Here is a 27,907-nt window from a genome sequence, read left to right as displayed (position 1 = left end):
TGATTAATAGCTACCATTTAGATAATGCTTTAAAGTTTGCCAAATGCTTTACAAATATAATCTCATTTTATCTTCACAACAACCCTTGAAGGAAAGCGTTATTATTATCCCCATTTCACAGATGAGGAAACTGAGGCAGGCAGCAGTGAAGTGACTTACCCAAGGTTACAAAGTTAACATGTCTATGTTCAAATTTGAACCAGGGTCTTCCTGACTCCAGGTCTGGGATTCTATCCACTTTGACACCTACCTGCCTCTTAATTAAGTGGTTAATTAATAAATGTATTTTCATTCATTCATCCTTCTTTGCCTCACTTCATATGGACTTTCCAATTTTTCTCCCTATTCCTCATATTCATCACTTCTTATAGTACAGCCATGTGTAACACAATTTATTTAGCCATTCCCCAATCAATGGAAATCTAATTTGTTTACCACTCTTTGCTGCTACAGAAAATACTACATTTACATATACACACACATAAACATATATATCTACATACATATACATATATATGTATACACACATCTTTTTTATTTTTAAACTTTAATCTCCTTGGGAATCTCTGGGGTCAGAGAGTGTGGACATTTTATTGGCTTTCTCGGCATAATTCCATTTTTTTCCCAGAGCCATCGACAAGTGTATTAATGTGTTAAGACCCAAAACTCACGGCACCAGACGTCACCTAAGGAAGGAAGGACTGACGGACCGGCTCAGCGTGCTGAAGTGCCCCCACGCCTGGAACGCTCTCCCTCCTCACCTCCACCTCCTGACTTCTATGGAGACTCAGCCCAAACCCCACCTTCTCGTGGAGGCCTTTCCGGCTCCATGGAGGGGCACAGTCACTACTCACCGGCCGAGAGCCCCCAACCTGCTTTCCATTAGAGCACCAGGTAACCCGATGAGGACACGCCCCCTCCTCCAGTCCGGGGCGGGGCCGAGAGAGGCGGGGCCGAGAGAGGCGGGGCCGAGAGAGGCGGGGCCGAGAGAGGCGGGGCCGAGAGAGGCGGGGCCGAGAGAGGCGGGGCCGAGAGAGGCGGGGCCGAGAGAGGCGGGGCCGAGAGAGGCGGGGCCGAGAGAGGCGGGGCCGAGAGAGGAGGGGCCGAGAGAGGCGGGGCCGAGAGAGGCGGGGCCGAGAGAGGCGGGCCTCCCGAGGCGCGCAGACGCAGTCTGCCCGGCGTCCTCCAATCCGGTGGCGAAGCGTGATGGGGTAGCCGCCTGACCTTCGAGCTCACGTGATTGCCTCCAGCTTTTGGCGGAAGGCTGAAAAGCTGAGGGCGCTCGGCTGTCTCCCAGTCGCTCGTCTCTCCCAGCGGGCCCTCCGCCAGCCATGGCCCGGCCGGGACACGTCGGGGTCCTGCTGCTGCTTCTTCCCCTGCTGGCGGTGGAGACGACGGAGGAGTTGGGGACCTACGTGTGGCCGTGGCCGCAGAAGATCTCCGTGTCCCCCAATCAGACCTTCGCCCTGAAGCCCGGCACTTTCCGCTTCCAGTACTCGGCCTCCTCGGCAGTGCAGCCCGGCTGCTCGGTGCTCGATCAGGCCTTCGTCCGCTACCTCGGCCTCATCTTCGGGCCCGGGCCCTGGCTGTCCCCCGACCAAGCAGGTGAGCCGCCTGCTCTTCCCCCCGCCTGTCATCTCCCCCCCAGCCCCGTGGCCTCCGAGGTCGGTGCCCCTTGGGCAGCTCTACCTTCAGGGCCTCTCTCTGGCCGCGCCCCAGGCTGTAGATCACCTGGAGCACCTGTGACTTCATTTATGAAGCACCTGCTTTGGGCCAGGCGCTGGGGAGACAGAGAGAGCTCCCAGGGTACTGGGGTCGGCCCTGAATGACCCCAGATACACCTCGCCTCCCTTCACACACGTATATACACATATACACAGGTGTAGGGTACAGAGGCCCTTATCAATGAATCAGAAACTCAGAGTTATTAGCAAAGAGAATAGTTCGTTTTCTCGAGAAAGGGCTCCCTCAGAGTGCCCGAAAGATGGCACCAACTGAAGAGAGCAGAGCTGTATTTAGCCCAGCAGATTATATAGGCCCTATCCGCAGCCCCCCCTTCCTCAGGGCTCATTGGTGCAAGCCTTGAGGGTACAATCTATTCCAGGCAGTCTACCCCAGCCACAGAGAACTGACAGTTTTCATACATTAGCCCTAAAAAAAGGAGGGGGGGAGGTGTTATTCCTCCCTGCTATGTGCCTAAAAACAAGGGGAGGAAAGGCTGGGAAAATAAAGGCGGGCAGTCTGGGACAGTAGAGAATATGTTGAAATGTTTCTTCTACAAGATCAACCTGCTGCAAATGTTTCAACAAGACAAGAAACAATTAACCCCTTCAAGAGGCTTTACTCCTGAGAGAGCTCCTCAGAGGTCACCTCTCACACATACATACACACACATACACATACATACATGCACATGTACATATACACAAAATCATCGCGGGAAACCCTGACTCTAGTTCTTCAGACTCGTGTCCACTGACTCTGTTCCCCTTCTGATTCATACTCATCCTTTCCAGCTACCTTCCTAGCTTCTGGGATCTACCCCTGCATTTATAGTTCCTGCCTCTCCTGTCTCTTCCCTTTGTTGTCTGACTAGCAAAATGGACCAGAAAGATTGGAATTACCAAAACTCAGAGTATACACTCCAGGCTTTTTTCTCCCTACTAGAAGCCAAATCATTCAACCAAAAAAATCTTGGGAAACAAGCCACTTTTGGGAGACCCTTACAGTGTGAGTGTCTTCCTTGCTTAAAGTTGGTCGTAAAAAAATCACAGAGCAGTTATCTCAGTGGTTGCACCCATCTGGGAGTCTTAAGTGATGTTAACCAATGTGAGGGACACACTTTGTTGAACTTTTAAGTGTATGTTTTTACAATACTGAGTCCCATGCTGTTTTGTAATCAGCTAATAGTCAACCCAAGAGCTTTTCCACACTACCACTTAGACTTGTTCCTTTGGAATTTGTAGTTCAAGTTAGTATACGATAATGGAACCTCCATGGGACAACTTGCTGTAGAAAAGAGAAGAATTGACCGTAGGACAGAGCCATCTAGGAGTATTTAGATACTGGAATACTGATGTACTGAAGTACTTTACAAGCAGAACTTTCCTCTGGGATGGTTTTATCCACAACATGTGATCCTATAGCATGGAACATAAGAACATTGTTATGGCCAAGAGACCAGTGTTCTTGCTGAATGTTTGCTGTGTATCCAGCCCCATTATAGGGATTTTGGAATAGAAGACATGGCCTCTTTGTTTTGAGAAATTTAAAATCTCTTGGGGAAGAAAAGATAGCAAATTGATATTAAAATTATTACAGAACAGTGTATCCAAATGAATACAAAGCATTTGCAATGAAAATGCAGACTGATGTGAATTGAATTCCTAATTTCTCAGACAGCAATGAGGGATCAAAATCTGGTCAAATTATTAAGTAAAGACTATTTGAAGAAAGGGAATTTTGATCTGCTTTTCAAGGAAGTAATGGGCATGAGAAGGTAAAAAGGAGTTTGAGCAATGACCAGCAAATTGGTTTGGGTCGTATGGGCTACTGGTGTAGGATAATGAAGAAATAGGGAGGGAAAAGGTGAGGGAACCAAGTAAGAGAGGAGAGGCGAAGGTTTGACCATAAGTGCTAGAGAGAAGTTACTGATGATGATAATGGCCAGTATTTACATACTGCTTTAAGGTTTGCAAAGTGCTTTACACATACTTTTTTCTTTTAATCTTCATAACAACCTTGTTGGGTAGGTGCACTCCCCATTTTGCAGATGAGAAAAGTGAAGGTTGGAAATTTCAAGTATACCTGCAGCTAGTAAGTGTCTGGGACAAGATCTGTCTCTCAGACTCCATCTATCCACCATTCTATCCACCATTTTACCTGGATATTATATTCATGGAATATTATCCCAGCAGCCATACAGAGCATTGCTTTGAATGAGGAGATGTCAGTTTGATGGAGGAATTAGTAGTATAAAGGTGAATAGAAGACTGATCTTTTAAATTCCAGAATTCTTTTTAATAAATCCTGCTACACCTTAACGGTTGTTATACTGAATAAGTAAATTTCTAATATTAGGAGCCTACCCAGGAGCTTGTTTAGAGAAGTGACAGTTATGAAGATAGAGAAAAAAATGCTATTTTACAACTCCTAATAATTAATTATAGGTCAAATGTGAAACATAAAACTTTAGAGGGGATATCAATGAAATTAAACACACAGTTTGTCCGATTTTGATGAAAGGAATTAAAGGTAGAAAGGCTCAAAAGAGAATTTATAGTAAGGTCAGGAGAACCTTAACTTTCTGAGATATGAAAGATTCAAATATTAAGAGCCTGCTGGATCAGCTTTAAATAAAATAGGGTCTCTACTTCTATGATTTAACAACTTAGTCGACAAGCATTCCTCTTCCCTTTAACCTCTATTTTAACTCCCAATGAAAAAACAGACAAGCAGATATATTTTCATAAGTTTGCCGGTTAGTATTGTTTGTACCAATTCACAGGGGAATAAAGGCAAAAGATTAATGTGTGTCTAATCTTGAAATTTGGATGGTGGTACTTCTGATTAAAATTTTTTTCCTTTTCCATAGTTCTACCAGATAACTGGAAATGGAAAAGTTAGTGGAGAAGTACTACATTGTGTCCTGCGTAATTACATATGAAACACAAAATTAAGTCAGAATCCAGCTTCTCTTAACTTCCTGCTGCTATCCATCTCTTTTGTTAGATTGAGTTACTATTTATCAGGAAGTGATGAAAACTGATTTTAATGAGAATGACCAAGATGTTGAACAAGGCTGCTTCTCCAGAAAATCATAAAATCAGAGTATTTTAGAGTTCAAAGGAACCTTGAAAAATCATTTCATCTAAATTCCTTATTTTACTGATGTAGAAACTATAGCCCAAAGAGATAAAAGATTTTTCCAACATCACAAGGTAGTAAGTAACAGGACCAGGGATTCACATGCAGCTGTTTGGATTCCAGACTTAGCACTTTTTCCAGTGTACAATATTGCTATGACTGTTTCCACTAATTTTCCTTTTGAATATAATTCCTATGTTGGTTTTCTTGTGGCCTCAGGATGCAGCTACATATTTCTGCAAAAATCCAACTGAATCAGCAAAGAAAAAAATAATTTCAACAATTTCCAAGTTAAAATACAGGTAACTGAAGTAATTGCATAGTTATCTTGATTTGTGCTGTCACATCATTAAGATATTATAATTAAAAAAACCACTTTATAACCAAGCATTACCCTAAGTAAGAAATAAATACAGCTATAACGTAGATTGGCCAGTCCCCTGAAACCACCCCACTATCTATTTTATCTTTGTTCTATACTCTTCAGCCTTACGAGTTTGCCACTCTTGTCAATCCAGATGAAAGTTTCTTTCATGAAATGGCAGTTTCTTGCAAACAGCTGTTCACACACAAGTAAATAGACATTGTAAAGCCTTCCGTTGTAAAAGCCTTCCCAAAAATGCTACTGTGGTAGTAACATTAAAAATACAAAGTGATGTTTAGCACGTATACAGATAGTTCACTAAGAGGCTAGTAGTATTCAGTCTAGTTCCATTATCAGTGTACCCACATTTATAACAAGGAGCCATCTAGTTAATGTTCTACCCAGCCACTTCTAGATCACAAAAGAAAAAGAGGTACCACTGGCCTTTGGCTACTTTATTTCTGTATGTCATCCAGATTCTTCAGGGTACTACTGTCCTCTTGTTGGCTGTAATCTCCAAGCTCTTGGTGGAGCAGAGTAATTTAGAAATTGAACTAGACTCTCTCTCCAGTCATTTATTGTCTAACTTCCATATTCTTTCCTTGAATTTAGCACCTTTCCTTTGGCCTGTTTCCCTGGAGCGATGGGTTGTTCAATCCCTAGCAATAGATAGTAGTTTATTTTATTAGAGAAACAATGTCCAGATTCCTCTGAGCTATCATCTCTATCTAGATCTTAAATTAGAGAGTAAGCATTTCATGAGGAAGATAGTTGACTCATCTTCCCACTCCTCTTGTCCTTGCACTGTCTGATTCCATGTACGCTTACCTACAGCTTCACCTATTCCATTCTGTGTTCTGATGCTCCACCATCCAAATGACACTCTCCCACACCCTTCTTCAGTAGCCATGCACTCCCTGAAGACCTCACGGGGCCATGTACATCTTTACCTTCTGCAGCTCTAAGCAGGCCCAAGCAGCCTTGCCATGCTTTGTGGAGTATTTTTCCCTGTGTTTCTCTGCTCTCTATAAATATGTATCTTCCACTTCAGGGTAGTATAGGACTAATTATTCTCTACAGCATTATTTTATTTAGTTGGTTCCACAAAAATGTGAAGGAGAATAACAATTTTAGCTGACATCCATTTTGCACTTTACCATTTACAGAACACCTTATTGTGTTCTTTTTTTGGTCCTCACAATAGCCTCTATAATGGGTAATACAAATTGCTCCCTTTTACAGACGAGGAAATTAAAACCCAAAAATGTCGAAACTTGTCCACTGTAAGCTTTAGAGGCAGGATTTAAACATAGACCCTCTGACTTCAGATCTACTGTTCCTTCAAATTAGTGACGTTAGGTTGCTCTGTTTAGTCTTGTTAAATGGAGTATGGCAAACACAGACAAAACCCTTTTCCTACCATCTTCTGAGTAAAATCTTTTGCATCAAATATCCCCGTATTGTTTTTTGGTACATCTCTTCATCTCCATCCCTGCCACTGTAAACATCCAGAGGGTGGTACAGTCATTTTTCTTCTAAGGCTCTGTGTGGCTTTAAATCCTTGAATGTCACATGAGGAAATCCAGGAAACAGAAAAGGGAAGCATGATGGAAGGAAGGCTATAAGAGAAGCTCAGCAAAACCACCCTAACCATCCCCCCTCCATAGAGGTACTTAAAGGATTTGGGGAAACAACTCATAAGCCTCCAATGGAAGTGTTATGTAGTAATGTGTGATGAGAGACCTTAAGTCATGCACGCATCCCCTAGAGTCCCCTCTCTGGGCAAAAGGGAAACAACTGATATTTCACAGCTTGCTTTAATGATAATTTCATCCTTCAAAAGTAGTAAAAGCACCAAGGGGAATTTATACTGTGTAACTGATCTCACCAAGGAGAACTGGTTGTTGGAATGGAAAGGATGGAAGCAATGTGGGGAAGTGATCACTCAATTTTAGAATTTTTGATAGATAAAGAGATTCTAGGCAGAATCTTAACATGAATCTTAGATTTGGAGGAAGCAGGTTTCAGAGAGTTCAGAGAAAAGATAGGTCGAATGCCCACGGATTAAAATTTAGCAGAGGAAATAATCCCCACATGATATGTACTGGAATATATGTTCTTTCTCACAAATGAAATTCTGAAAATGTAAAGAGAAATTATCCCAATTTGGAGGAAAAGAAATGGTCAAAATCAGACACTATGCATGCAAAGGAGCTCAGATTTCTCCAAAGACACAGGGAAAAGCAAAAGAATGAATACAGAATCATGGCAATAGTATCGGAAGCTTAGAAACCACAGTTTCTTAGAACTCATAAGGAACAAAAAGACTTTAAAATCTATTTTGGAGAAAAAAGAAGGAATCACTCTTAGGAGAGGTAGATGACAAAATGAAAATGGAAGATGGCGTGGAGGCTGAGTTGAGGACAGAATGAAAAGCACTAATGAGGAAGTTGAAACACTAGATAAGTAGGAAGATGGTAAAGTAAGAGATTATGTTGTTACCTTTGAATTAAAATCACTAAATCAGATGGACTACAGTGGAGGGTCTTGGGATACAACTGGTAGCTGTGATTGCCAGACTGTCATCTGTGATCCAGTGGAGGGGAAAGAGGAAAAGAGGAAATGAGGAGGAGAGAGAGGAGGAGGGGAAAAGAGAGAGAATTGTTGACAGGAAGATGGAGGAGCACTCCTTCAGACTTCCTTTCTCTTTAGCTGACTTCAGGGGCTAGATTGAAAGTTTTATGCTCCCTTTTACCACAGAGAATGACTTTCTGAGCTGTGGCCTGTGTAATCAGGATCTTCTGTGGGTTAAGTTGCAGACATGTAGGCTGCCCTCTTTGGTTTGGACTGTGTTGCAGCAGAAAAGCACTTTTTGAGGCTCTTAAATCAGAAGACCTTGGTTAGAATCCCATGTCACTCCTTCCCTGGGCCACAGTTTCTTCATCTATAAAATGAGATTGAACTAGTCAGGCTCCAAGATCTCTTAAAATTCTAGATGCACAGTCCTGCAATCTTCTCAGATACTGCCCAGGAAGGCTTTTGGAGGCCTGGCATTCTGAGCTGGTCTCTAGACGTGGCAAAACAAAACAGATATGACCTTTGCTATAGACAAGTTTCCATCCAGAACACACAGGTGGATTATTAACATTATCATAACTGATATTTGTTTAAGTAATTTAAAGTGCACAAAACACTTAATTAGTAATCTGCATATGTGTAGGGAATATGCAGGTATTAAGTCTATATAGCTGATCAGTGAAAAAGATGCATGGTCCACAATAAGTACTGCCCTTTTACTGGGCACCTTAATCTCCCTGAGTCTCAGTCTCCTCATCTATAAAAAATGAGGGGATTAAATTAGGTGGCCGCCAAGGGTCCTTCCAGTTGTGTATACTGTGTTCAGGTTGAGATTCCTGAATTTCTTTTCTCTGCAGAACAGAAGCAAACAGTGAAGAATTCATTGGAAGTCTTTGTGGCTGTCCCTGGGTGTGACCAGTTTCCTGAAATGAACTCTGTGGAGAATTGTAAGCACAGTACTTGGGTTGAATATCTTTCCTGTGAAAGTGAAAGCTTGACTGCAGGAGCAGACAGCTTAGCCCTGCCCCTAAAAGATTTCCCTGCTATTGAACCAGCTAGCCATTCCACTGTCAAGGCATGAGAGAGGGGATGGAGGTGGGCTGTCAGGTGTACAGAGTATATTCTTACACTCTTTAAAGGCTCATGCCTTTAAGGCTATTGCCTTAAATGCCAAGGAACCAAAGGTAGGTGGACTTAGATGCTACAGGAGGTTTAGGCTTAGAGTCTCCCATGTAGAAGAACCATAGCACAGAGTATCAGGCTCACCCAGATGAAATGTCTTCTTGTAAGTAATTGCAAAGTCCACAGAATGCCTCTGAGCCATAAGAATGTTTTCAGTCCCTAAATTAAACAAAAAAACCTGATCTAGCTTTAAACATGGCACCCAATGAATGGGGAGAATTGAATTGGGGAGGTTGGGGGAGGGGGAGCTGGCATGGTAGTGCATCCTGAATCCTTCTCATCCATTATAGCACTAAGCCTTTTTATGTTCCATAATGAGATTTAGTGGGAACTCTTGTCTCCAAAAAGGAAACTAAGGTATTATTAAGCATCAGAACCTGTCAAAGACAACAGAGATTATTTTAGTAGAACCCATGATCTCTCTCACTCACACACACACCCAGCCATCTACTCATCAGAGGCTCTCTGGGACTGCTGTGGCAGATATTTACAAGCTGTGGCTAAATATTTCTCTCACCCATTCATATGAAGCCATGTTGTTTCAGTTTCCCAAATGCCATGATCCTACCTTCCCTAGCAAGATCCCCCAGAAGCCAAGCTGCTGGTCCATAACTGCCAGAGCTAGAAGAAGCTTTACCTTTGAAAAACAAAAATAGTTTGGGTTTATTTTCATTTGAGACTGGGGTGCAAAGTTCAGTTTTTCCAAGCCTTAAGCCTGCAAGCTCTTTTTGTTGTCATTTCAGACACCTTGACCCTCAATGGTGACGATTTCATCCTGAAAGCTGGTACTGTCTGGGGAGCTCTCAGAGGTAAATGGTGCAGGGACTCACACAAAGTGGAAGGATGAGGGGTTGGATGATCTCACTTTTCATTGATTTGTTCTAATGGGAATTCTCTGTACCTGACTGCTAGGTCTGGTGGTTGGGAGGATAGGAAATTAAGGCTTCTTAAGAGTAAGGCAAATGAGCCAACTCTCCCAGGGGGACCAAATAAGCTATTCACAGGTTTCCTCTCTGTGAGATGTATCCCTCTATATACAAAATTCAGACACAACAATAGCAGTTTCTCTTCCAGAAAAGCCTCTTGTGGAAACAATTAAGGATTGTTTGGATAGAGGGAGCCTTTGTAATGGTGAAAAAATAAAAAGTAGCAGTTCCCATTTATATGAGCCACAAAGTTTCTGTAGCATTTACAGTTTGGTAGTGCCAGCATTGTTACCTCCTTTAACACATTAGGAAACAGAGGCTAAAAAAGATTGAAGGGACTCAAACTATGACATGCTGGTCTGGAAGCATGGAGTAAGTCTGGTGACACTGAATCCATTGCTTTTCCAGGAGCCTCCTGAGGCCTCGCCTCACACGGGCTTGGAGAAGCTGGGCCTCGTTCAACATCAGGATAGATGCAGAGGGAGGATAGCATGGGGAGAGGTGCTATACTCCTTGCACTAGACACAAACAGTTTTTTTTTAGTTATTTTGAAAAGAAAAATATAGTAAAAAATAAAACTTCTGAATCTGTGGCATTTCAGAGTGATCACAACCCAAATTCATTCGCGTATATTTATTTGTCACTTTCCTATTTAGATGCAAGATCTTACACTAAGCATTGTGAGAGATAGAGAAGTGAAAAACACATGGTCCCTAGTGATGGCAGTCTAGTTATATCTTAAACTCTAAAGTATCCTAAGGGCTAGGATTGTTGTAGAATCTCACAAGGTCTCTTTTAACTCTAAAAATTCTATGGTTTTAATTCCCCAAAGAGGAATTCTAACCCTTAACTGTCTTCTTCACTAAGAGCTGAAATATGAGAATTTGAAGAGACCCCAGACAATACAAAGCTTTCTAAGGTGGCCATTCTTGCAGGCTAAGGAAAATAACATACCAGGCCTTGAAAACCCTTAGATGGCTGCCAGGTTTCCTGAAGGAAAAGGCCCCAGGCCACATCTAGGGCTTGTTAGAGACCTCTGTCCTGTCCGCCCCACATAAGCATTCAATGATGCGTGGTGTCTGACAAAGAAAAAATGGATAAAATGAATGAGTAGATGTCTCTTGTTTCAATTAACTTTTCTCACTATGGATCAACTAAATACCCTAGAAATGCTTGTTTAATTATCTGTCTTCCTGAATTTTGAAGAAAAATTGAGCATTGACCTTATCTCCCTCTCTTTCTTTCCCTAAGCATCACACCCTCCAACACTGGGCACCATTCTAGGTTGGGGCAGTTTCTTCCCTCACTTCCCTCAGCTCTCACCCTGCCCCTCTGGTTCTCTACAGGCCTAGAGACTTTTAGCCAGCTCATTTGGAGATCCGCTGAGGGTATGGTGAGTGTGTGTCCAAGTGACTGAAGGAAATTCACAATGTAATGCCTTATTTCTATCATAAGTTTTTTCTGGATGTCAAGGGTGGTATGAGGCATTCCCGGCTAGATAGGGTTTGGGAGGAAGTGCAAAGGTCCTTGTTTGACAGAATGAAGTTGTCTGAGATAACTCCCACGGGTATAATAAGCCATGGCAACCCAAAGAAAATAGAAATAAAATAAACTAGAGGGATGTTTTGCATGACTGCATATGTATAACTTGCTTGCCTTCTCAAGGAGTGGGGAGAAGGAGGGAGAGAATTTGGAACTTAAATTTTAAAAAAATGCTTAAAAGTTTTGTTTACTTGTAATTGAAAAAAATAAATTTTAAATGAAGTATTTTTTTAAATGGAAGGAAAAGCTAAAACTTAGTGGTCAGCTTGCTTTTGTGTAACCTTTGAGCGTAGGATATAGCTTTATAGTGACTATTTCTAGAAGACAGTGCACAGGGCCTAGGTTCTGGGCCTCTAGTATACATCCAAGGACAGCTTCACATGCTGGTGATTGTGAGATAGTCAACCAATAAACATTTATTAAGCTCCTACAGTGTGCCAGGCACTATACTAAGCACTGGAGATAGCACCAGAGTAAACCAGGAAGGACCGTGGGAAGTCCGGGAAGATCAGGGATGTGCTCTTGTCCAAAAGGGGTTTGCCACCACTGGCAGTTTTACTTAGCCCCCTGGGTCTCTTCTTAGCAACTATTCATAAACTTTGGTAGAGGGCAGTGACTGTCATTGATACCTTCCATGTTCGTTCTGCTCAGTTCTGTGTCAAGCAGACGGAAATTGTAGACTTCCCCCGATTTCCTCACCGAGGCTTACTGCTGGACACATCTCGTCATTACCTGCCATTGCAAGCCATCCTGGAGACGCTGGTATGAATTATGTTTCCCCATACTGGGATCCCAAGGAGTTAGTGTGGCAGCCTTTAAAACCCTTTCCTGAAACATTTGAGTTTATGATTCAGAGAGGTGATTTACTTGGAAAACAGACAGGAAGGACAGAGGAAAGGAAGGACAGAATTCAAACCTTGATGACCATTAGGCTCAATGCCCAGATCAGTGGGGAGGAGTCAAAGTTGGTATTCCTTAATCAGTCAGAACTAAAGACTGCTCCTGACAATTAGAAGGATCTGCTTAACTGACTTTGACCAAACTGTCCTGAGGGTCACCTGAGGGTCCTATTTGAGGCCACACTTCTGCCTTCTCCATACTGTACTTAGATGGAACCTTGGGAGTTCTGCCTCTATTCTTAGCCTACTGAGTTATACGAGGTCCTGTCATACCTCACCTGGCAAGATGAAGTTGGGGTTTGGTGTTGGCTATCTTCTTGTGTACAAGAGTGTAAAGGTGGTAGTACCTGGAATTTTCTTGGGTTTTCATGAGTCTAGAAAAAACTGTTCTCTTTGCCCCACTTGGGCAAAGCTGGCTCTTTCCAGTTCTCCTTTTTGTGGTGTTTACTTCTGTGTTACAAGACCATAAAATCACATGCTTTGGCCATAAGAGAGAGGGTCCTAGAAGCATACCTCAGCAAGAGGGGCAGGGAGTTGTGTCCAAATTAAAACAGAGCCAGCAGGGTTCTTGAAGTACTGGGATCAGGTAGCAGGAAGCTGTTTTCTAATATGTCCCCATATCCTCAGTGAGTAGAATGGAGTTATCTTGGGGTGTTTGTGTGTCTGAGTCTCACCATGAATGGGAGGTAAGTTTTATATATGTTGTGCCCCCAGGATGTCATGGCATATAACAAATTCAACGTGTTCCACTGGCACATAGTCGATGACCCTTCTTTTCCATATGATAGTGTGACTTTCCCTGAGCTCAGCAGAAAGGTACATTTTTTTCTGGTCCTTCTATACTTGTTGGGGGCGGGAGAAGGGAGGACACCAGGCTCCTTTGCAGGGCCTGATAGTGGGAACAGAAACCGAATGTTGGCCACATGTAGCTTTGGGTGGTGAAAAGAGGACTGGATGAATCTTCAAGTTCTTACTCTGTGTCTTTGGACAACATTTCACCTTTCTGATCCTCAGTTTCCTTATTTGTTAAATGTTATGGGAAAAACACTTTGAAAAAGATCAGGGACTATAAGTTTGTGAGATGCTATTTTAATTGATTTTTGTCACTGATCAGTGACTCTCCCCTTGTATCCCATCTGACACTCTTATCAGAGTACAAAGCATTGGCCTGTCCAACTTCTACTGCTCAGGCAGTTACAGTTAGGATGGGGTAAGCCTATGTATTGAGCATTAAGAGTTCATCTCCCTCTAGTGAGAGCATAATAAGGGACTGTTTATGTCTTTCAGGGATCCTACAACCCTGTCACCCACATCTACACAATTGGGGATGTAAAGAAAGTCATTGAATATGCCCGATTGCGAGGCATCAGAGTGCTAGCAGAATTTGACACACCCGGGCACACTTTGTCTTGGGGGAAAGGTAAGAATGGGGGTTGGGGGGAGGTCACAGGGAAGCCCAATATTTTCTTTTCAGTTCTTGCCCTTTCTGAGAAGCTCTATAAGGACACAAATCCTTCAAGCTGGCAGGGAATAGATGGAAACATGGCATGTTTTTAGTATGTAACCCATAGGCAAAAACATGCCTCACTCCAGTTTTTCTTCTTTTCCTGATGATTTGGTTTGGGCCAGTGAGACTCCTGATGCTGCTAGGAACACCCCCTTGAGTATCCTCACTCAACTCAAGCTTTGGTCGCCTGCAGAATTAAAGAAGCAAAGTCCCATGTATCCTCAGAAGAGGAATTACAGAGGCGAGACTGTATCCTAAAACTTTTCTAGGAGACCAGTAGTTTTGAATCTCTTAGGAAGGGATAGGCATTGAGTAAGCTCCTACTATGTGCCGAGCAGTGTGCTAAGCACTTTACAGACATCTTATTTGTAAGGCAGCAGCAAGGGAGCTCTGTGCCCCATCAGTGTAAGTCCTAAATAGGTGGAGTGTTCTGATATCTTGCTTAAGGTAGAAATAAGCTATTACAGTATGACCCCAAATAGTTGACCAGTAGAGCTATTCTCAGACTAGGACCGGTGTCTCTGTGGGCCAGTGTGACTGTGTATGCATCTCTCCTGACCTAGGTGTTCCTGGATTGCTGACTCCTTGCTACTCAGGGGCCACTCCTTCTGGCAGTTATGGACCCGTAAATCCCATCCTCAACACGACCTATGAGTTCATGGCTTCATTTTTCCAGGAGATCAGCTCAGTTTTCCCTGACTTTTACCTTCATCTTGGAGGAGATGAGGTTGACTTCAGCTGTTGGTATGCACCCTCAGGTCATCCCCATCCCCATTTTGATCTAACAAGTCAGAGTCAAGGAATAGCTGTATCTTGAGCTCTTGGGCGGGGGTGCCATATTTAGAGAAGGACTTGTGTTCTTCTCCTATACTACTTAGGGACTGGAGGGTTGAGATGTTGGAATTCCTTGACCCCTCAGAACCCAGCTCTCCAATCCTGAAAGAACCCCTTCAAAAGGAAAGGAGGATTAATAACTTCACGGCTTTTCTTCTCTTCCCACTTGTACAGGCACCTTATTCGTCCTACCTAGAGGCATTTAGCCTTATACCTCTCCCCCATCCAGTACACATGGTTTACTCTAGCTTCTCTTTTCCCCTCCACAAATCTTAGAGGCCAGAGGGACCAAGCAGAATATTAAGTGAGCTTCTCCTGTGTTCCTAACTCTTTACTGACCTCAAAGAGGGGAGAAAGATCTGCTATTATTCTAGTTGAGATAAAATAACTAACAGTACCTCCAAGTAATGTAAGCCCTTATATATTTAAGAGCAGTGTTATAGGATTTAAGCTATTTGGCTTTAAGAAAGCCAAGAGAGGAAGGGAACTAGTTGGGCAAACAAGGGAAGGTTCTGTGGAAGAAGTCTCCTTTGGGGCCTTGCAGTAGGGGAGGCATGCCAGGCACAAGGAACACTGAAGGAAGGAATAAAAGAAGGTATGAACATGGGCTATGCTGGTAACAACATAAGGCTTATTGAGAAGCAGCACTGGATTTGGAGTCTGAAGACCCAGATGTATGTAATCCTCATGTAACTTCGGTCAAGTAACCATCTCTCTGAGCTTTATTTGCTTCATCTTTAAAAGAGGCAGTGGGACTAGACAATCTCTGAGGTCAGTTCAGGTTCGAACAGCATCTGATCCTCTCTTGGGGAAGCCAGGGAAAGCTGGGAAGGGAGGCTGAAGTCATTTTGTAGAAGACCTTAAATGCCATGCTGGAAAAGGTCAACTAAAAACATTGGGCACGACCATGGCATAGCTCTCCTATACAGCTCTCCTATACTCTTCAGTCCAGGGCCAGGGGCTGCTTTTTGGTTCTCTTTCAGGCTGGGTAGAGAAGTGATAGGAAACTAGGTGACTATTCCCCATCTCCCTAGCCTTCTGGGGTCCTGGAGATGCAAGAAGTGGGAGAAATGAGTTTTCTTTCTTGCAGGCAATCCAATCCAGATATCCAGGCCTTCATGAAGGAAAAGGGCTTTGACACCTATGAGAAACTGGAATCTTTCTACATTCAAAGGTAAGGATCGGGTGTGTTTACCTCCTACCTGAAGTTGCAGTATGAGAGTAGGGGAGAATAACCTGGGGCCCTCCTAAACCTCAGTCTTCCCTTTCAAATCTCCTGTCTCCTACTATAAATTGTCTTCCAGGCTCCCTCGACCCTCCAGGCTTCACATGTGAAAAGCCTTGCCACCTTGGCCACTCCCCCATTCACCAAAACAATTCTCTGGGGCTCTGCCTCTTGCCATTTTCCCAAGCAGTTTCCCTGCCCCCCTCCGCTCCCCAGCTCATCATTGGCCAAATTTGTGGTGGCCTAACCTGGAGCAAGGAGAGAAAGTTGTGTCACAGGGATTTCGGAGGGGGTCCTCTTGCTACATACATCCAAAAATGAAATCCCAGGTGTTCTCTGCTGGGCAGCACAGGGAACTCCAGCCATCTCCAGAAGAACTCTGGCCTTTTCTCCACTTCCTGCAGCGTCAAGTTAAGTTTGTTGATTTCTCTCTTCCTCAGGCTACTGAATATTGTCTCTTCCTATAAAAAGGGCTACATAGTGTGGCAGGAGGTGTTTGACAATAGCGTGAAGGTAAGAGATTGAGGAGAAAGAAGAAACGGGTTGGTTTTCTTGATCATGTAGGACCTCGGACAGGTGTCAACGGGTCCATTTTTCCTCCATGCTCATTGCCTCTCCCAATATCTCTCAGGGCCCCAGAAGCCCTGGAAAGAGGTTTTTGCCTTCACTCCAATACACCTCCACAGTAATGATTTTCCCACATGCCTTGGGTTTCATTTTTAATGGGTTAAAAGGAAGACCTACAACCCTTTTCCATGGAATCCTTTCTCCTAGGATATTTGCAAAGGCGAGATCCCATTTGATCTAAACCTTGGATTTCAGAGACGTGGGAACATTATTTCTGCCTCCCTTTCCAGTTTAAAGGACTTTCTGTTCTTACAGAGCTTCTCAGAGCTGCTGGGCTTTGCCTGTTGTATCTGGGGCTAAGGTTTCCCGTGTCTTCCGAGACACCTAAGTGATGCAGTGAATGGAGCCCTGAACTTGAGCCTCAGACACATCTGGCTAAAGGACCCAGCAGCTCATTTAGCCATTCAGCTTTAGTTTTCTTATCACTAAGGTTGGGATGATGATAATAGCACATGTCACAGGGTTCTTTTGAGTATCGAATGAGGACACATAATTAAGGGATTATGTAAATGTGAGTTACTACTACTACTATTGTTGTTACTCTTACGTAGTACTCAGAATAAAGGGCCGGCTCAAGTCTGCTCCATATAGCCCAGAGTCACGGCCTCCTGTCTCCGGGAGCATTTGGAGACACTTGGACATTTGAGCTGCCCCAGGTGGGGGTCTCCCACCACCCACACCCTTTGGCTTATTCCCAGTACACTTCTGGGTGCAGTTGGCCTGGCCCTTTGGCACTTAGCTTTGCTTCTTAGACCCCAGCCTACCCCACTTTCCCCACACATCCCCATCCAAGTTTTGATGTGGGATTAAAAAAATCAGTGTTTTCTGTTTTCCTGCCTGTATCCTTCAAAGCCATGCCAGTTCACAGGGGCCCCTCAGTACTTTGGGGAGCTTAGCACAGGTAGGATGAGGAGTGTCACAGTGATCCTAGGTCTGAGATTTGGAAAAGAGAGATCCCTGCCCTGTCCGAAATCTGGTAGCCTTTGCTGAGATATAAGGGGCATAGCCATGGGGCACCGAAGGGAAACTTGGGCTGTTAGTGGCACTCTAACTTAATCCCTTCTTAGGATTGTGGTTTTGCAGTGAGGGATAGAGGTAAGAACAGTAAGGACATTGAATAGGTTTTGGTTCTTTTTGGAGGTTTGTGTTTTGACCTGTATGAGGCTGTGAGTTCTTGTGAAAACAACTAGATACTTTCCCCTAGCAGTAGGTAACATTACCACCTAGCATGCCTTTTTTTTTGTTTCTTATAACCAGCTTAGCCCAGACACAGTGATACATGTCTGGAGAGATGTAAAACCTGTGCCGTATGCCATGGAAATGCAGAATATCACCAGCGCAGGGTACCGTGTCTTGTTGTCTGCTCCCTGGTACCTGAACCACATCTCCTATGGGCAGGACTGGCAGCAAGCCTACAGAGTGGAGCCCCTGGACTTTAAAGGTTCAAGGGCATGGAAGGGAGGACATGGGCCCCTGGATCGACCTGATCAAGGAAATCTAGAGAATGGGAGTTCAAAGGGTTTGGTCCTGGAGGGAGTTGGGAAGTAAAATTTTCAGCATTTCTGGAAGCTGGCCACAAATAAATCTTTTCATCATGCCCTGGAGCTGTGGAGCTGTTGAATGACACCTTCTCCTGATGGGGTTGCCTTTATGCTGAAAGCTTGTGTTCCCTCAGGCAGCCCTGAGCAGAAGTCACTGGTGATCGGGGGCGAAGCCTGCATGTGGGGCGAATACGTGGATGTGACAAATCTGACCCCCAGACTCTGGTAAGCAGTGAGGGGAAAAGGGGAAGGGAATAGTTCCGAGTCAGTAAGGGGCAGCTGGGAAACAAGGTGTTCACTGGGTGCAGGAGAGAGATGGAGTACAGCACAGTAGAAAAGGTGTAATCATTTCCAACAGGCCTAGGCTGACCCAGACTTCTGATGGCCTCCAGATAATTTTTTCCTCCTCCTTTCATCTTCTGGACCAATGGGTCAGAACAAGTGTTAGCCTCACAATCCCTTCAGTTTGTATAACCTATCTCATCTTAACATCCTGGGCTGGTAGGTAAGGCAGCATCTGACCTTGAATCCTGGGAGTTTATTCCCCTTTGCTTTTCCTGGGTACTTCCAAAGTTACTCCCAAAGTCTAGGGCATCATATCTCACACCCAGTTGGACTGTGCTCGACTATCTACTGCTGCTCTGGATGCTTAGTAGCCCCAAGACCCCAGAGCCACATCTCTGTTCCACCACCTCCACCCCTGTGCCCCATGACCCCACGGGGGGAACATGATGGTAGGTGGCATCCTAATGCAGGAGAAAGCTCACAGGCTCTGGAATCAGGAGATCTGGATTCAAATCCTACCTCTGACTGTGTCTGATCTTGGGCAGCTCTCAACACCTTTCATCTCAGTTTCCTCATCCATATAATTTGGGGGCTGGATTAGATGGCTTCTGCCATCCCTTCCAGTGATCCACTGAACTCCTCATATGCCATTTCTTGCATGACCCTTTTCAGATTTTTTGTCTTCTTTTGTCCTTGAGACAGAGAGGGCAGGATTTGTTAGAGAAATAAAATAACCATTTTAGATCATAGTATGATAGTGGTTCAGCCATAGGACTCTCATCCCCAGTGCTATCTGGGGCACATCAACTTAGCCCATTCCTGCTCCAGGTATGTGCACAATGAGAAGTCTGACCAGGGGCTGGGTCTGTGTCTACTTTCAGGCCCAGGGCAGGAGCTGTGGCAGAGAGGCTTTGGAGCAGCGAGTCAGTGCAGGATGTGGATTTGGCATATAACCGACTGGCATACTTCCGATGTGAGCTGCTCAGGTAAGAGGCTCAGAAATTGTCCCCTGCACCATTATCTCTGGTTTTTTAACCAAACCAAATTATTGGGGAGGTGGGAAGATGATATTTGTAAAGTCTCCTTTTTTCTTTGCCTTCATTCCAGAGATGTAAATTGAGAATAGTGCCAGCACTCCTAAGAGACTGTTTGTAGCCTATCCACAGTCTCTCTCTCCAAACAGTCTTATTAGATTAGGTCTTGTTAGGTTGTTTTCAAGATTTTTTTGCAGAAGGAGGGAGCCAAGAGTTATTCTTTTATAATTTGTTCCTTCTCAGATTGATTGTTCACCTAGCCATACAGACGATCATTGTGGAAAGCCCACTAGGTCAGGAGTAAGATCAGATGTTCAATCCAGCCACTATGGTTTTGAGCCCGTAGCTTGTCCTTGAACCTCTTTCCCAACTAATGCAACATAATGATTAGACTTAATGATCTTTAAGGTCTTCCTGTTTTAAAATTCTCTGAATCTTATATATCTGAAACTGAAGCCCTGAGATTTTACATCGCCAAGTCACTATGAAACTGTGGCCCCTGACTAAGTTCTAGTACCTTCCTGCTCAAAGCTGAGACTTCTAGTGCCCAGAGATGTATGTGATGACTCAGGCAAACATGGCATAACCATCATCACCCCCCATCCTAAAGCCCTGGCTGTGATCACAGTGTCTTCACACCTGCCATGCCTGGAATGCCACCCCTCCTAAGTGGATCGTTGGAGCCCCAATGATCTTCAGTTTGCTTCCATGCTCACCTTAATTGCTCTGTCCTCCAGACACTCTTCCCTGGTGCCTTCCCCCCACCCCCCAAGCTAGTGCTCAGTCATTCCTGAAATTATCCTGTTTTTCCCTTCTCTGCGTACATGTTGTATCCAACAGCAGAATATAAGTTTCTTGAGGATAGGGACTGTTTTAGATTTGTATCCCCAGTCTGTTGCACATAGGCACATAATAAGTGATTGTTGAATTGAATTGAATGGCTCAATGCCAAAGTATGCCCTTGGGTACTGGTGACATATCCAGCTGATGGAATTCTCCAAGGCCATTCCTTGCTCCCCTTCCTTTCCTTCACCAGAGGGTGTTCAGGTACAGAGGACAAGGTCCTTACAGTCATTGGGTTCAGTGTTTATTGGAGAAAGTGGAGGAGAAAGGGAAGCCAGAATGGTGAAAATCTTAAGCATCTTTTCTGTTTGTTGTTCCTCCCCACCACTAGTCCTCTGTCTCCCTCCTTCCCATGTGACCCAGGTTCTGCCTTTTGTCTTCTTACAGACGAGGTATCCAGGCCCAGCCTCTCTATGTAGGCTATTGTGAACATGAATATTTCCAACACTGAATGGAGCAGGGTCATCCTGGAACTCACCATAGATGTGTTGGTCACTCAGGCTGGCTCTCTAGCTTAACCCAAGCGGTGAGCAAACCTCCATGTGCATCCCTGAGGGCCCCCTGGTGGGGAGGAGGGGGGAGTTCATGCTGTGATTCAAGTCCATTAAAGGATTTTGTGACAAATCCTACAACTGTGACTGACTCACTAATCAACCATAGTAATTCCAATCCAGACAGCAATTCTACTATTTCTCCTCCAACCCCAGGAAAGCATTTAACAATACTTGGATTTGAGTACTTTGGTGACTCAGAATGTATCTTCCCCTGAACTTTAGCAATCCCCTACCCAGTCTTTGGACTGACCCTCTATTACTGGCCATGGGTTAAAACCAGCCATTCTTAACCTTTAACCCCTGAGGGAAAGGGACTCTTCTTCCCAAGGTCTGTATTAAGTCTTGCATCTAGCTCCTCTTTCCTAAAAATATTAGGAAAAGACCTCCAGGTCTCTGTTTTCTAGAACTCTAGGTGGTCTCTAGGGGGAGATAGGGACAGTGGCTAAAAGGTTGAAGGCTGCTGGAGAACCACAGGACCTCAAGTATATCCCTAATGTATGCCATAGCAGATGTGCCCACAACCCCTGGCCCCAGGGGCAAGTCTCTGCTAGCATCAGAGCTTGCCCAACAACTGAGTAAAGTAGGTGATACCCCCTCTCCCCCACAAACTATCTTGACACCTGCCTGTCAGAATGCTTCCAGTTTTATTAAAGATTAAATCCTTTGGGGATATTTAGAATGCCAGTTATCTTGGATAAAGAGGTGGGAACTTAAGGCCTGAATACTTGGTAACATCTTAGTTTCCCCTGGGGAGCATTGTCAGGAATTTGTCTCAGCTGAGAGCCTATATCAGGTTGCATGTGGTCTTGGAGGGGGAGAAAATTTGAAATTCAAAATCTTATGGAAGTGAATGTTGAAAACTAAAAATAATTATTTTAAACTCTCCTCCATCTCAGTAAACCTTCCAGATCTATTTGCCAATTGATCCAGGAGTGCCTGAGTGCCAGGGATTTTATTGAAGACTTCTTAGGGACCTGGCTCTGGGTTTGGGAGGGAGATAAAAGATACAGTGTTTGTCCTTCAGGAAGGGACCAGTCTAAATGAGACAGGAAACCCTCATTCAAAAAGATGAACTGCCTTCTATTACTGGCTATGGATGTTTCTGATGAATGGTATAGAGTGTAGAGAGTTATTCCTCCTTTGGTGGCTGGGGGGCACTATCTACCCAGACTAAATGCTCCATCAGTCTGACTTCTGTTTGGAGCCTCTGTGATGACCCTGGCCAGTAATTCCTGCCCTTCCACCTTCACTCTTCCCTCCTGCTGCTCGTTTCCTTTGCCACCTGGTAGTTGGTACTGTCCCCCTACCTGCCCCCTAGAGTGAGGCCTCATCAGATTTTCAGGCACCCCAAAGACCGTGACTTCTGGGGAGAGACTCCAGTGGCAAGATCAACTTGGCTATTCAAATGGACAAATAACTCCAAAGACCCCACCAAAGCTCTAAGATTTTTCCCAGACTCCCCTTCTTCCTCTACATGTTCACTTCTCTGCCTCCAACCTTTCTCAGGTGAGAGGAACTGGACTATCTGCCTTGTATTTGAGGGACTTCATATGGAAGAGGGATTAGGAAACGCTTGGATTAGAATCCTTGCCTCTGAGACCTTGGGAAAGGCACTCTCCAAGCCTCAGATTGTAGAGACAACCACCCACAAAGCCAAGATCTATAAATGCACTCCATCTCCCAACTGGGCATTTTCATCGACTGTCCCATTGCCTGGAATTCTCTTCTTCATCTGTCTCCCGGCTTCCTCTAGGTCTCGGGTTCACACCCAATAAATAAAGCCTTACCAACCTCCCTTACCTTTAGTGCCTTCTCTCTGAGATTTCTGTCCTAACTTCTATACATGTCCTATTTGTAGATAGTCATTTACATGTCTCCCTCATTAGAGTCAAGGGCAGAGACTGCTTTTTGCCATTATGAGGCCAGTGCTTAGTAGCATGCCTGCAGAGTAGGAGCTTAATAAATGCTTCTTAACACATTAGGACAGAGAAGCATGAAAGAAATGGACTGGACACCCAAAGCCTGAAGGCGGAAAAGCCCTCCCAAGCCCTCCCAACCCCCAGTCCAACAGGGCTGTCGCCAAACTGGGGGAGGGGTCTGACTTCAAAGTGATTCCTCTGCATTTACAGATTCCAGTATTTGGGGGACAGTCAGCTACAATCCCATAGATCAGCCCATTATATCCAAGTCTCGTTATATTTATCTGTCTTCTGAAGGGCAGCCAATAGGGGGCAGTACTGCTCTAGACATCCTACAGTCCCATGGGGTGGGGTTAGGGACAGGTAGCTTAGGCTTCCTCTCTTTCCTTACATGGAAAATGAAAGTGATATAATTTGGGAGTCACTGAATTTCGGAGTTGCAAAGGTTTCTCTGGTCTATGCCATGCTTCCCAAAACAATCTCCACTACAAGCCACCTGACATGGAGTCATCCAGCCTTTGCTTGAAAGCCAAGGACAACCCACAATAACTGGAAGCCTTGGGTTGCACCCTAACCTCAAACATCTCTGGCATGGGAGACAGACTACTTCCCAACTCCCGTATACCTGGCTACCCCACCTCCACCCCTGGGCCATGGCTCCCATCCTAGTCTACTCTGGGACTAGACAAAGTGTCATAAAAACAAGGGTCTCCCCTGTAGCTCTCTGGACATCTCAGAGCTGTCAGACGCACCACCTTCACACCTACGTATTAGGGATCCTAGGGGGAAAAGATCTAGGATCAGAGGTGGGGAACCTGCAGACTTGAGGCCATATGTGGCCCTCTAGGTCCAGGGGTGTGGCCTTTTGACTGAGTCCAAGTTTTACAGAACAAATCCTTTTATTAAGGGGATTTGTTCTTTGAAGTTTGGATTCAGTCAAAGGGCCACGCTTGAGGACCTAGGGGGCCACATATGTCCTTGAGGCCACAGGTTTCCCATCCCTGGTCTAGGTAGAGAAGAGGAGGAGGAGGCTCGGGGCTGGGTGGGCAGGGACTGGGGAACTTTCTATAGCACTCAATACCTGAATGACTTCCTTGAAAGGATCCTGAGTTTCTTCAGTGGTGAGGAAAGCAGAGACAAGGCAGGATGCTGGGAACCATCATTATTTCTAAATCTAATTTCCTTTTCATGTAACCAAAAGGGTATTGTATATCCTGTGTTAATGACTACAATATTTTTTTAATTTCAGAAGTCCTCACAGATTGCTGTCTGGCTCTCACATCATCCCTGTCAAATCATATACAATAGCAAATTAAAAATAAACATTCCAGAAAGAGTTTGACCAAAGCATAGATCCATACAAGCACATGAGCATACAGAGAAATACTCAGGTCCCTTACAGAAAGAAGGCACTTGTAATAAATATTTGTTGAACTAAAGGACACCTACATGGGGTGGGAGAGGGAATGGGGGTGGGAATGGAGTTCGTGATGATGCTAGTAGTCAGATGGTTCAGTGGAAAGAGCACTGAACTCAGGCTTAGGGTCTCATTCTGGCTTTTCCCCTTACTAAGTCTCCTTGGAGTTAGATTGCTCTTTGATAAAGTGAGGATAAAATAAGACTTCTTCACAGGGCATAATGAGACTCCTTAGTGTCTTAGCTCACCTATATATTCCCCAGCCTTAGGACAAGGACTTTAGAGGCAGCAGAAGTACAATGAGTGGGTAGAATAAGACCACCCAAATATCACTACCTGCCTGCTATAATGCTTGAAATTCCACCACTGAAGAGTTATTGGGGGAGGGGGCATCTAAGAGTTCTTTATTACAGTACAAATTACTCTTGATCAGATGTGTGTTCGTCCTTTGTTGCCAGAAAAGACCATGCCATCAGAGAAATGATGATATGACTTGCACTTGATTTTGTTTTGAGTGAGGGAGAGCTGTGCAGGTCATCAGCCTCACTTCTCCAGAGCCATCTAATCCAGTGACCAGATATTCGTCAGGATGACCCAGGATGAGGCAGTTGGGGTTGTGACTTGCCCAAGGTCACACAGCTAGTGAGTGTCAAGTGTGAGAGGAGGAAGGAACCTAAAACCAGGAGTGTGCTGAAGCCAGCTTGGACAAGCTTGAGCAAGCCATCCAACTGCAGACTTTTCAGTATGAGCATTTACGCCTCAGAAATTGACGATCACTATGAATCAGCTTCATTTATTGTTTTGTTGATTGTCCAGGTTTAAGAAAGCGATGGGAAAAAATATCAGTAATGCAGATTAAACTTAAAAGTCATTTGTATATTTTGTATGTTATTTCTGAGAGCTAATTATTAAACATTTACCAGCACACCCCTCCTTTCCGCTATCACCAGCCAACAGTGCTGCGTTAGTGAAAAGTATCTTTGATCTGAATTTAGAGTCAAACCCTAGTCCTGCTATACTTACTAGCTGTCACACCTTGGAAGGAAAAAAGCAAGCAAACATTTATTAAGTGCCTACTGTGTGCTGGACACTTTGCTAAGTATTTTACAAATATTATCTTATTTGGTCCTCAGGATGACCCTGAGAAGTAGGTGCTATTATTATCCCCACTTTATGGTTGAGGAAACAGACATTATGACTTGGCCAGGGTCACCCAGCCTAGTGTCCGAGGCCAGATTTGAATTCAGGTCTTCCTGACTCCAGGACAAGTGCTCTATGCCATCTAGCTCACTCTGGACAAGTGACGACATCCCTCAGTATAAAAGGGATGAGGTGATCTCTCCAGTCCCTCCTAGCTCTGTCTGAACCTGTGTACAATGATTTCTTTTCTCATTGTAAAGCGTAATAGAGATATAAGTATCCTTTTAGTGGTGATGGTGCTGTCCCCCTCGCCCCAGTCCTGGCAGACAAGGCATGCTGCATTAATATAGGGAATTAATGGTCAACAATTTCCTAGCTTCACAACCTTTTTAACTTCTTCCTCCCACTCTGGCAGAAGACTGTCCATGCATGAGGCTCAAAAACAAGAAAAGAGTCACACCGTTGGCACGTTTACTAAGGTGCTCACAAAATGCAAACTGAAGGCATAAAAGTGGTCTTCACAAGAAACCCATTAGCTGATTATCAGCAGCTCTGATTTTTCCATGATCTCAAAGGCTCTACTGTAGCCATCATTATAGCCCTGAGGAATTTGTCTGATTATTGAAACTATCTCAAGAAGATTTGTAGCAATGAGAAAGACTGGAGATGTAGCCATGAAGTTGGTGGCAAAACTTCTCTAAAGACCACTGCCCCTCTTTCTTTTTCTTCCTTAAGAGGACTAACTCCCAGCTGATTAATCTCAGGTCTACTGTATGACCTCCCTTAATGCAAGGGCCTTCCTTCCCTCTGTAATTATCATCAATTAATCCTGCCTATAGCTTGCTTATGCATAGTTATTGGCACGTTGTCTCCCCCACTAGACTGTGAGTTCTTTGAGAGCAGGAACTCTTGACTTTCCTTTGTATCCCTTAAGGCCTGGCACGTAGTAGATGCTTAATAAATGCTTAAGTTGTTGACCATTAAACCGCTCATCTCCCTGAATTCAAATCCAGCCTCAGACACTTACTAGCTGGGTGATGCCTAGCAAATCATATAACCCTGTTTGCCTCAGTTTCCTCCTCCGTAAAATGAGCTGGAGAAGAAAATGGCAAACCACTCCAATATCGTCACCAAGAAAACCAAGTGGGGCCACGAAGAGTAGGACATGTCTGAAACAACTGAACAACAAACAGGGAAAACCTGTTTAAATGGACAGTTGTAAGCCTTCATTCTAACCAGCATTCAAATAGAATGAAAAGTAAACAAAGCCCAGCCAGGAGAATGAAGCAAGCTATACATTCACTTGAAGTCACTTTTTTGATTTTGTTGTTGTTGTTGAATTGTAAGGTCCTTTTTGGGGAGGAGGATTGTTGGGATTGGGGATTATTTATGTTCTTGTGTTTGCTTCTATTGCTTTTTGTTCTTCATATATGTAAATGCTTATGTGTCAAAAGCTGGAATGAAAAATTATTAATAAAAATGTCTTAAAAGTAAAAATGAAACTCTGCAAGATCAGTCTGTAATTCCCATACCAGAATATGGCTCACAATGTATCTTCCCAGGGATCTTCTCCTGGCTACACTTTGTTCTCTGGGTCCTTGAAGATGATAAACTCCATAATAATCTTTTGTGAGCTGAACTAATTTGTCTATCCAGAAAAGAAACAATGTATGCAAGGCCATGCTGAGGCAGAAAGACAGATGATAAAAGACAATCTTTCCGTGGGAAAGCAGGCGTGCCAATAATAGCTCAGGATTTTGTAGTTTGGAATTATGTACACAGAACTGAAGCTGAGAGCTGGGGGAGACTGGAGAATGCCAGGACCACTTTCCCTCTCTGCACCTGGGCTCAGAGGTGCCCACTCTGACTACCAAAACTAAGACATTTACGGTGAGAACAGAGAGGAGGGGAGGGATGGGGGACTGTGGAGTCAGAATCAATTATACTTAGCAATATCAGATTATCACTTTGGAAAGAATGTTAGCTATGGCCACCAAGGATCTAAATTTACATTCTAGCTCTACCATTTACCACCAGTATAATGTTAGACAAGTCGGTTCTCCACTCTGGCCTCAGGTTCCTGGTCTGTAAAGGCAGTTAGAGCAGATGGCCTCTAAGTTCCCTTCCATCTTTAAGTCTAAGAGCCTCCATGAGGCAGTTGAAAGAATCAAAGATGACTGGAGGTTAGGAACCTGGGAGGATCATGGCACCATCCACATGGACATGTCCAGAGGCTACTGGAATCAGAGCAAACAGCTATTCTGTTAAAAAAAAAAAAAAAAAGGTGCCACTCTCAAGTGGACCAGAAGGAGTACATCAAATCCCATAGCATGAACTCTGAGCTTACTAAATCATGAAGACAATGCACGGCTGGGCCCAAAGTACTCTATGTAGGAATAGTTGAATAAATCTGGTTATTGTTTACTAAGTACCAGGTGGTTTCCTTGTATATACTTTCTTAAGCAGATTCAGGGAACAGGTTAGTGGGTTAAATACCTTGAGTTAGAATTTAGCTAGAGTTGGATTTGATGGCCTCTAAGGTTCCTTTTGTCTCTAAACTTATGATCCTATGATATTGTCCAAGCCAAGGGCTAGTACTTGGAAAACTGTCCTGTGATGTAGGAT

General features: G+C 44.1%; 1 protein-coding gene across 1 annotated transcript; it reads left to right on the top strand.

The window, feature by feature from the left end:
- Nucleotides 1-1,166: 1,166 nt before the first annotated feature.
- HEXA (hexosaminidase subunit alpha) lies at nt 1,167-20,881 on the top strand. Its single transcript, XM_072627958.1, has 14 exons — nt 1,167-1,605; nt 8,665-8,754; nt 9,733-9,798; nt 11,262-11,308; nt 12,109-12,219; nt 13,071-13,172; nt 13,644-13,776; nt 14,427-14,607; nt 15,788-15,871; nt 16,363-16,435; nt 17,807-17,990; nt 18,225-18,315; nt 19,257-19,361; nt 20,640-20,881. Exons 1-14 carry the CDS (start codon nt 1,332-1,334, stop codon nt 20,701-20,703), a joined length of 1,605 nt encoding a protein of 534 aa, XP_072484059.1. The 5' UTR covers nt 1,167-1,331; the 3' UTR covers nt 20,704-20,881.
- The last annotated feature ends 7,026 nt before the right edge of the window (nt 20,882-27,907 follow it).

Source organism: Notamacropus eugenii, chromosome 1 (genome assembly GCF_028372415.1).
Source record: "Notamacropus eugenii isolate mMacEug1 chromosome 1, mMacEug1.pri_v2, whole genome shotgun sequence".
Taxonomy (NCBI): domain Eukaryota; kingdom Metazoa; phylum Chordata; class Mammalia; order Diprotodontia; family Macropodidae; genus Notamacropus; species Notamacropus eugenii.
This window is presented reverse-complemented; position numbering and strand designations above follow the sequence as displayed.

Coding starts and splice junctions, on each gene's coding strand:
- HEXA (XM_072627958.1), top strand. CDS start 1,332: ATGGCCCGGCCGGGACACGTCGGGGTCCTGCTGCTGCTTCTTCCCCTG. Junction 13,173..13,643: donor TCCCTGAGCTCAGCAGAAAG/GTACATTTTTTT, acceptor TATGTCTTTCAG/GGATCCTACAACCCTGTCAC. Junction 16,436..17,806: donor TGTTTGACAATAGCGTGAAG/GTAAGAGATTGA, acceptor TCTTATAACCAG/CTTAGCCCAGACACAGTGAT.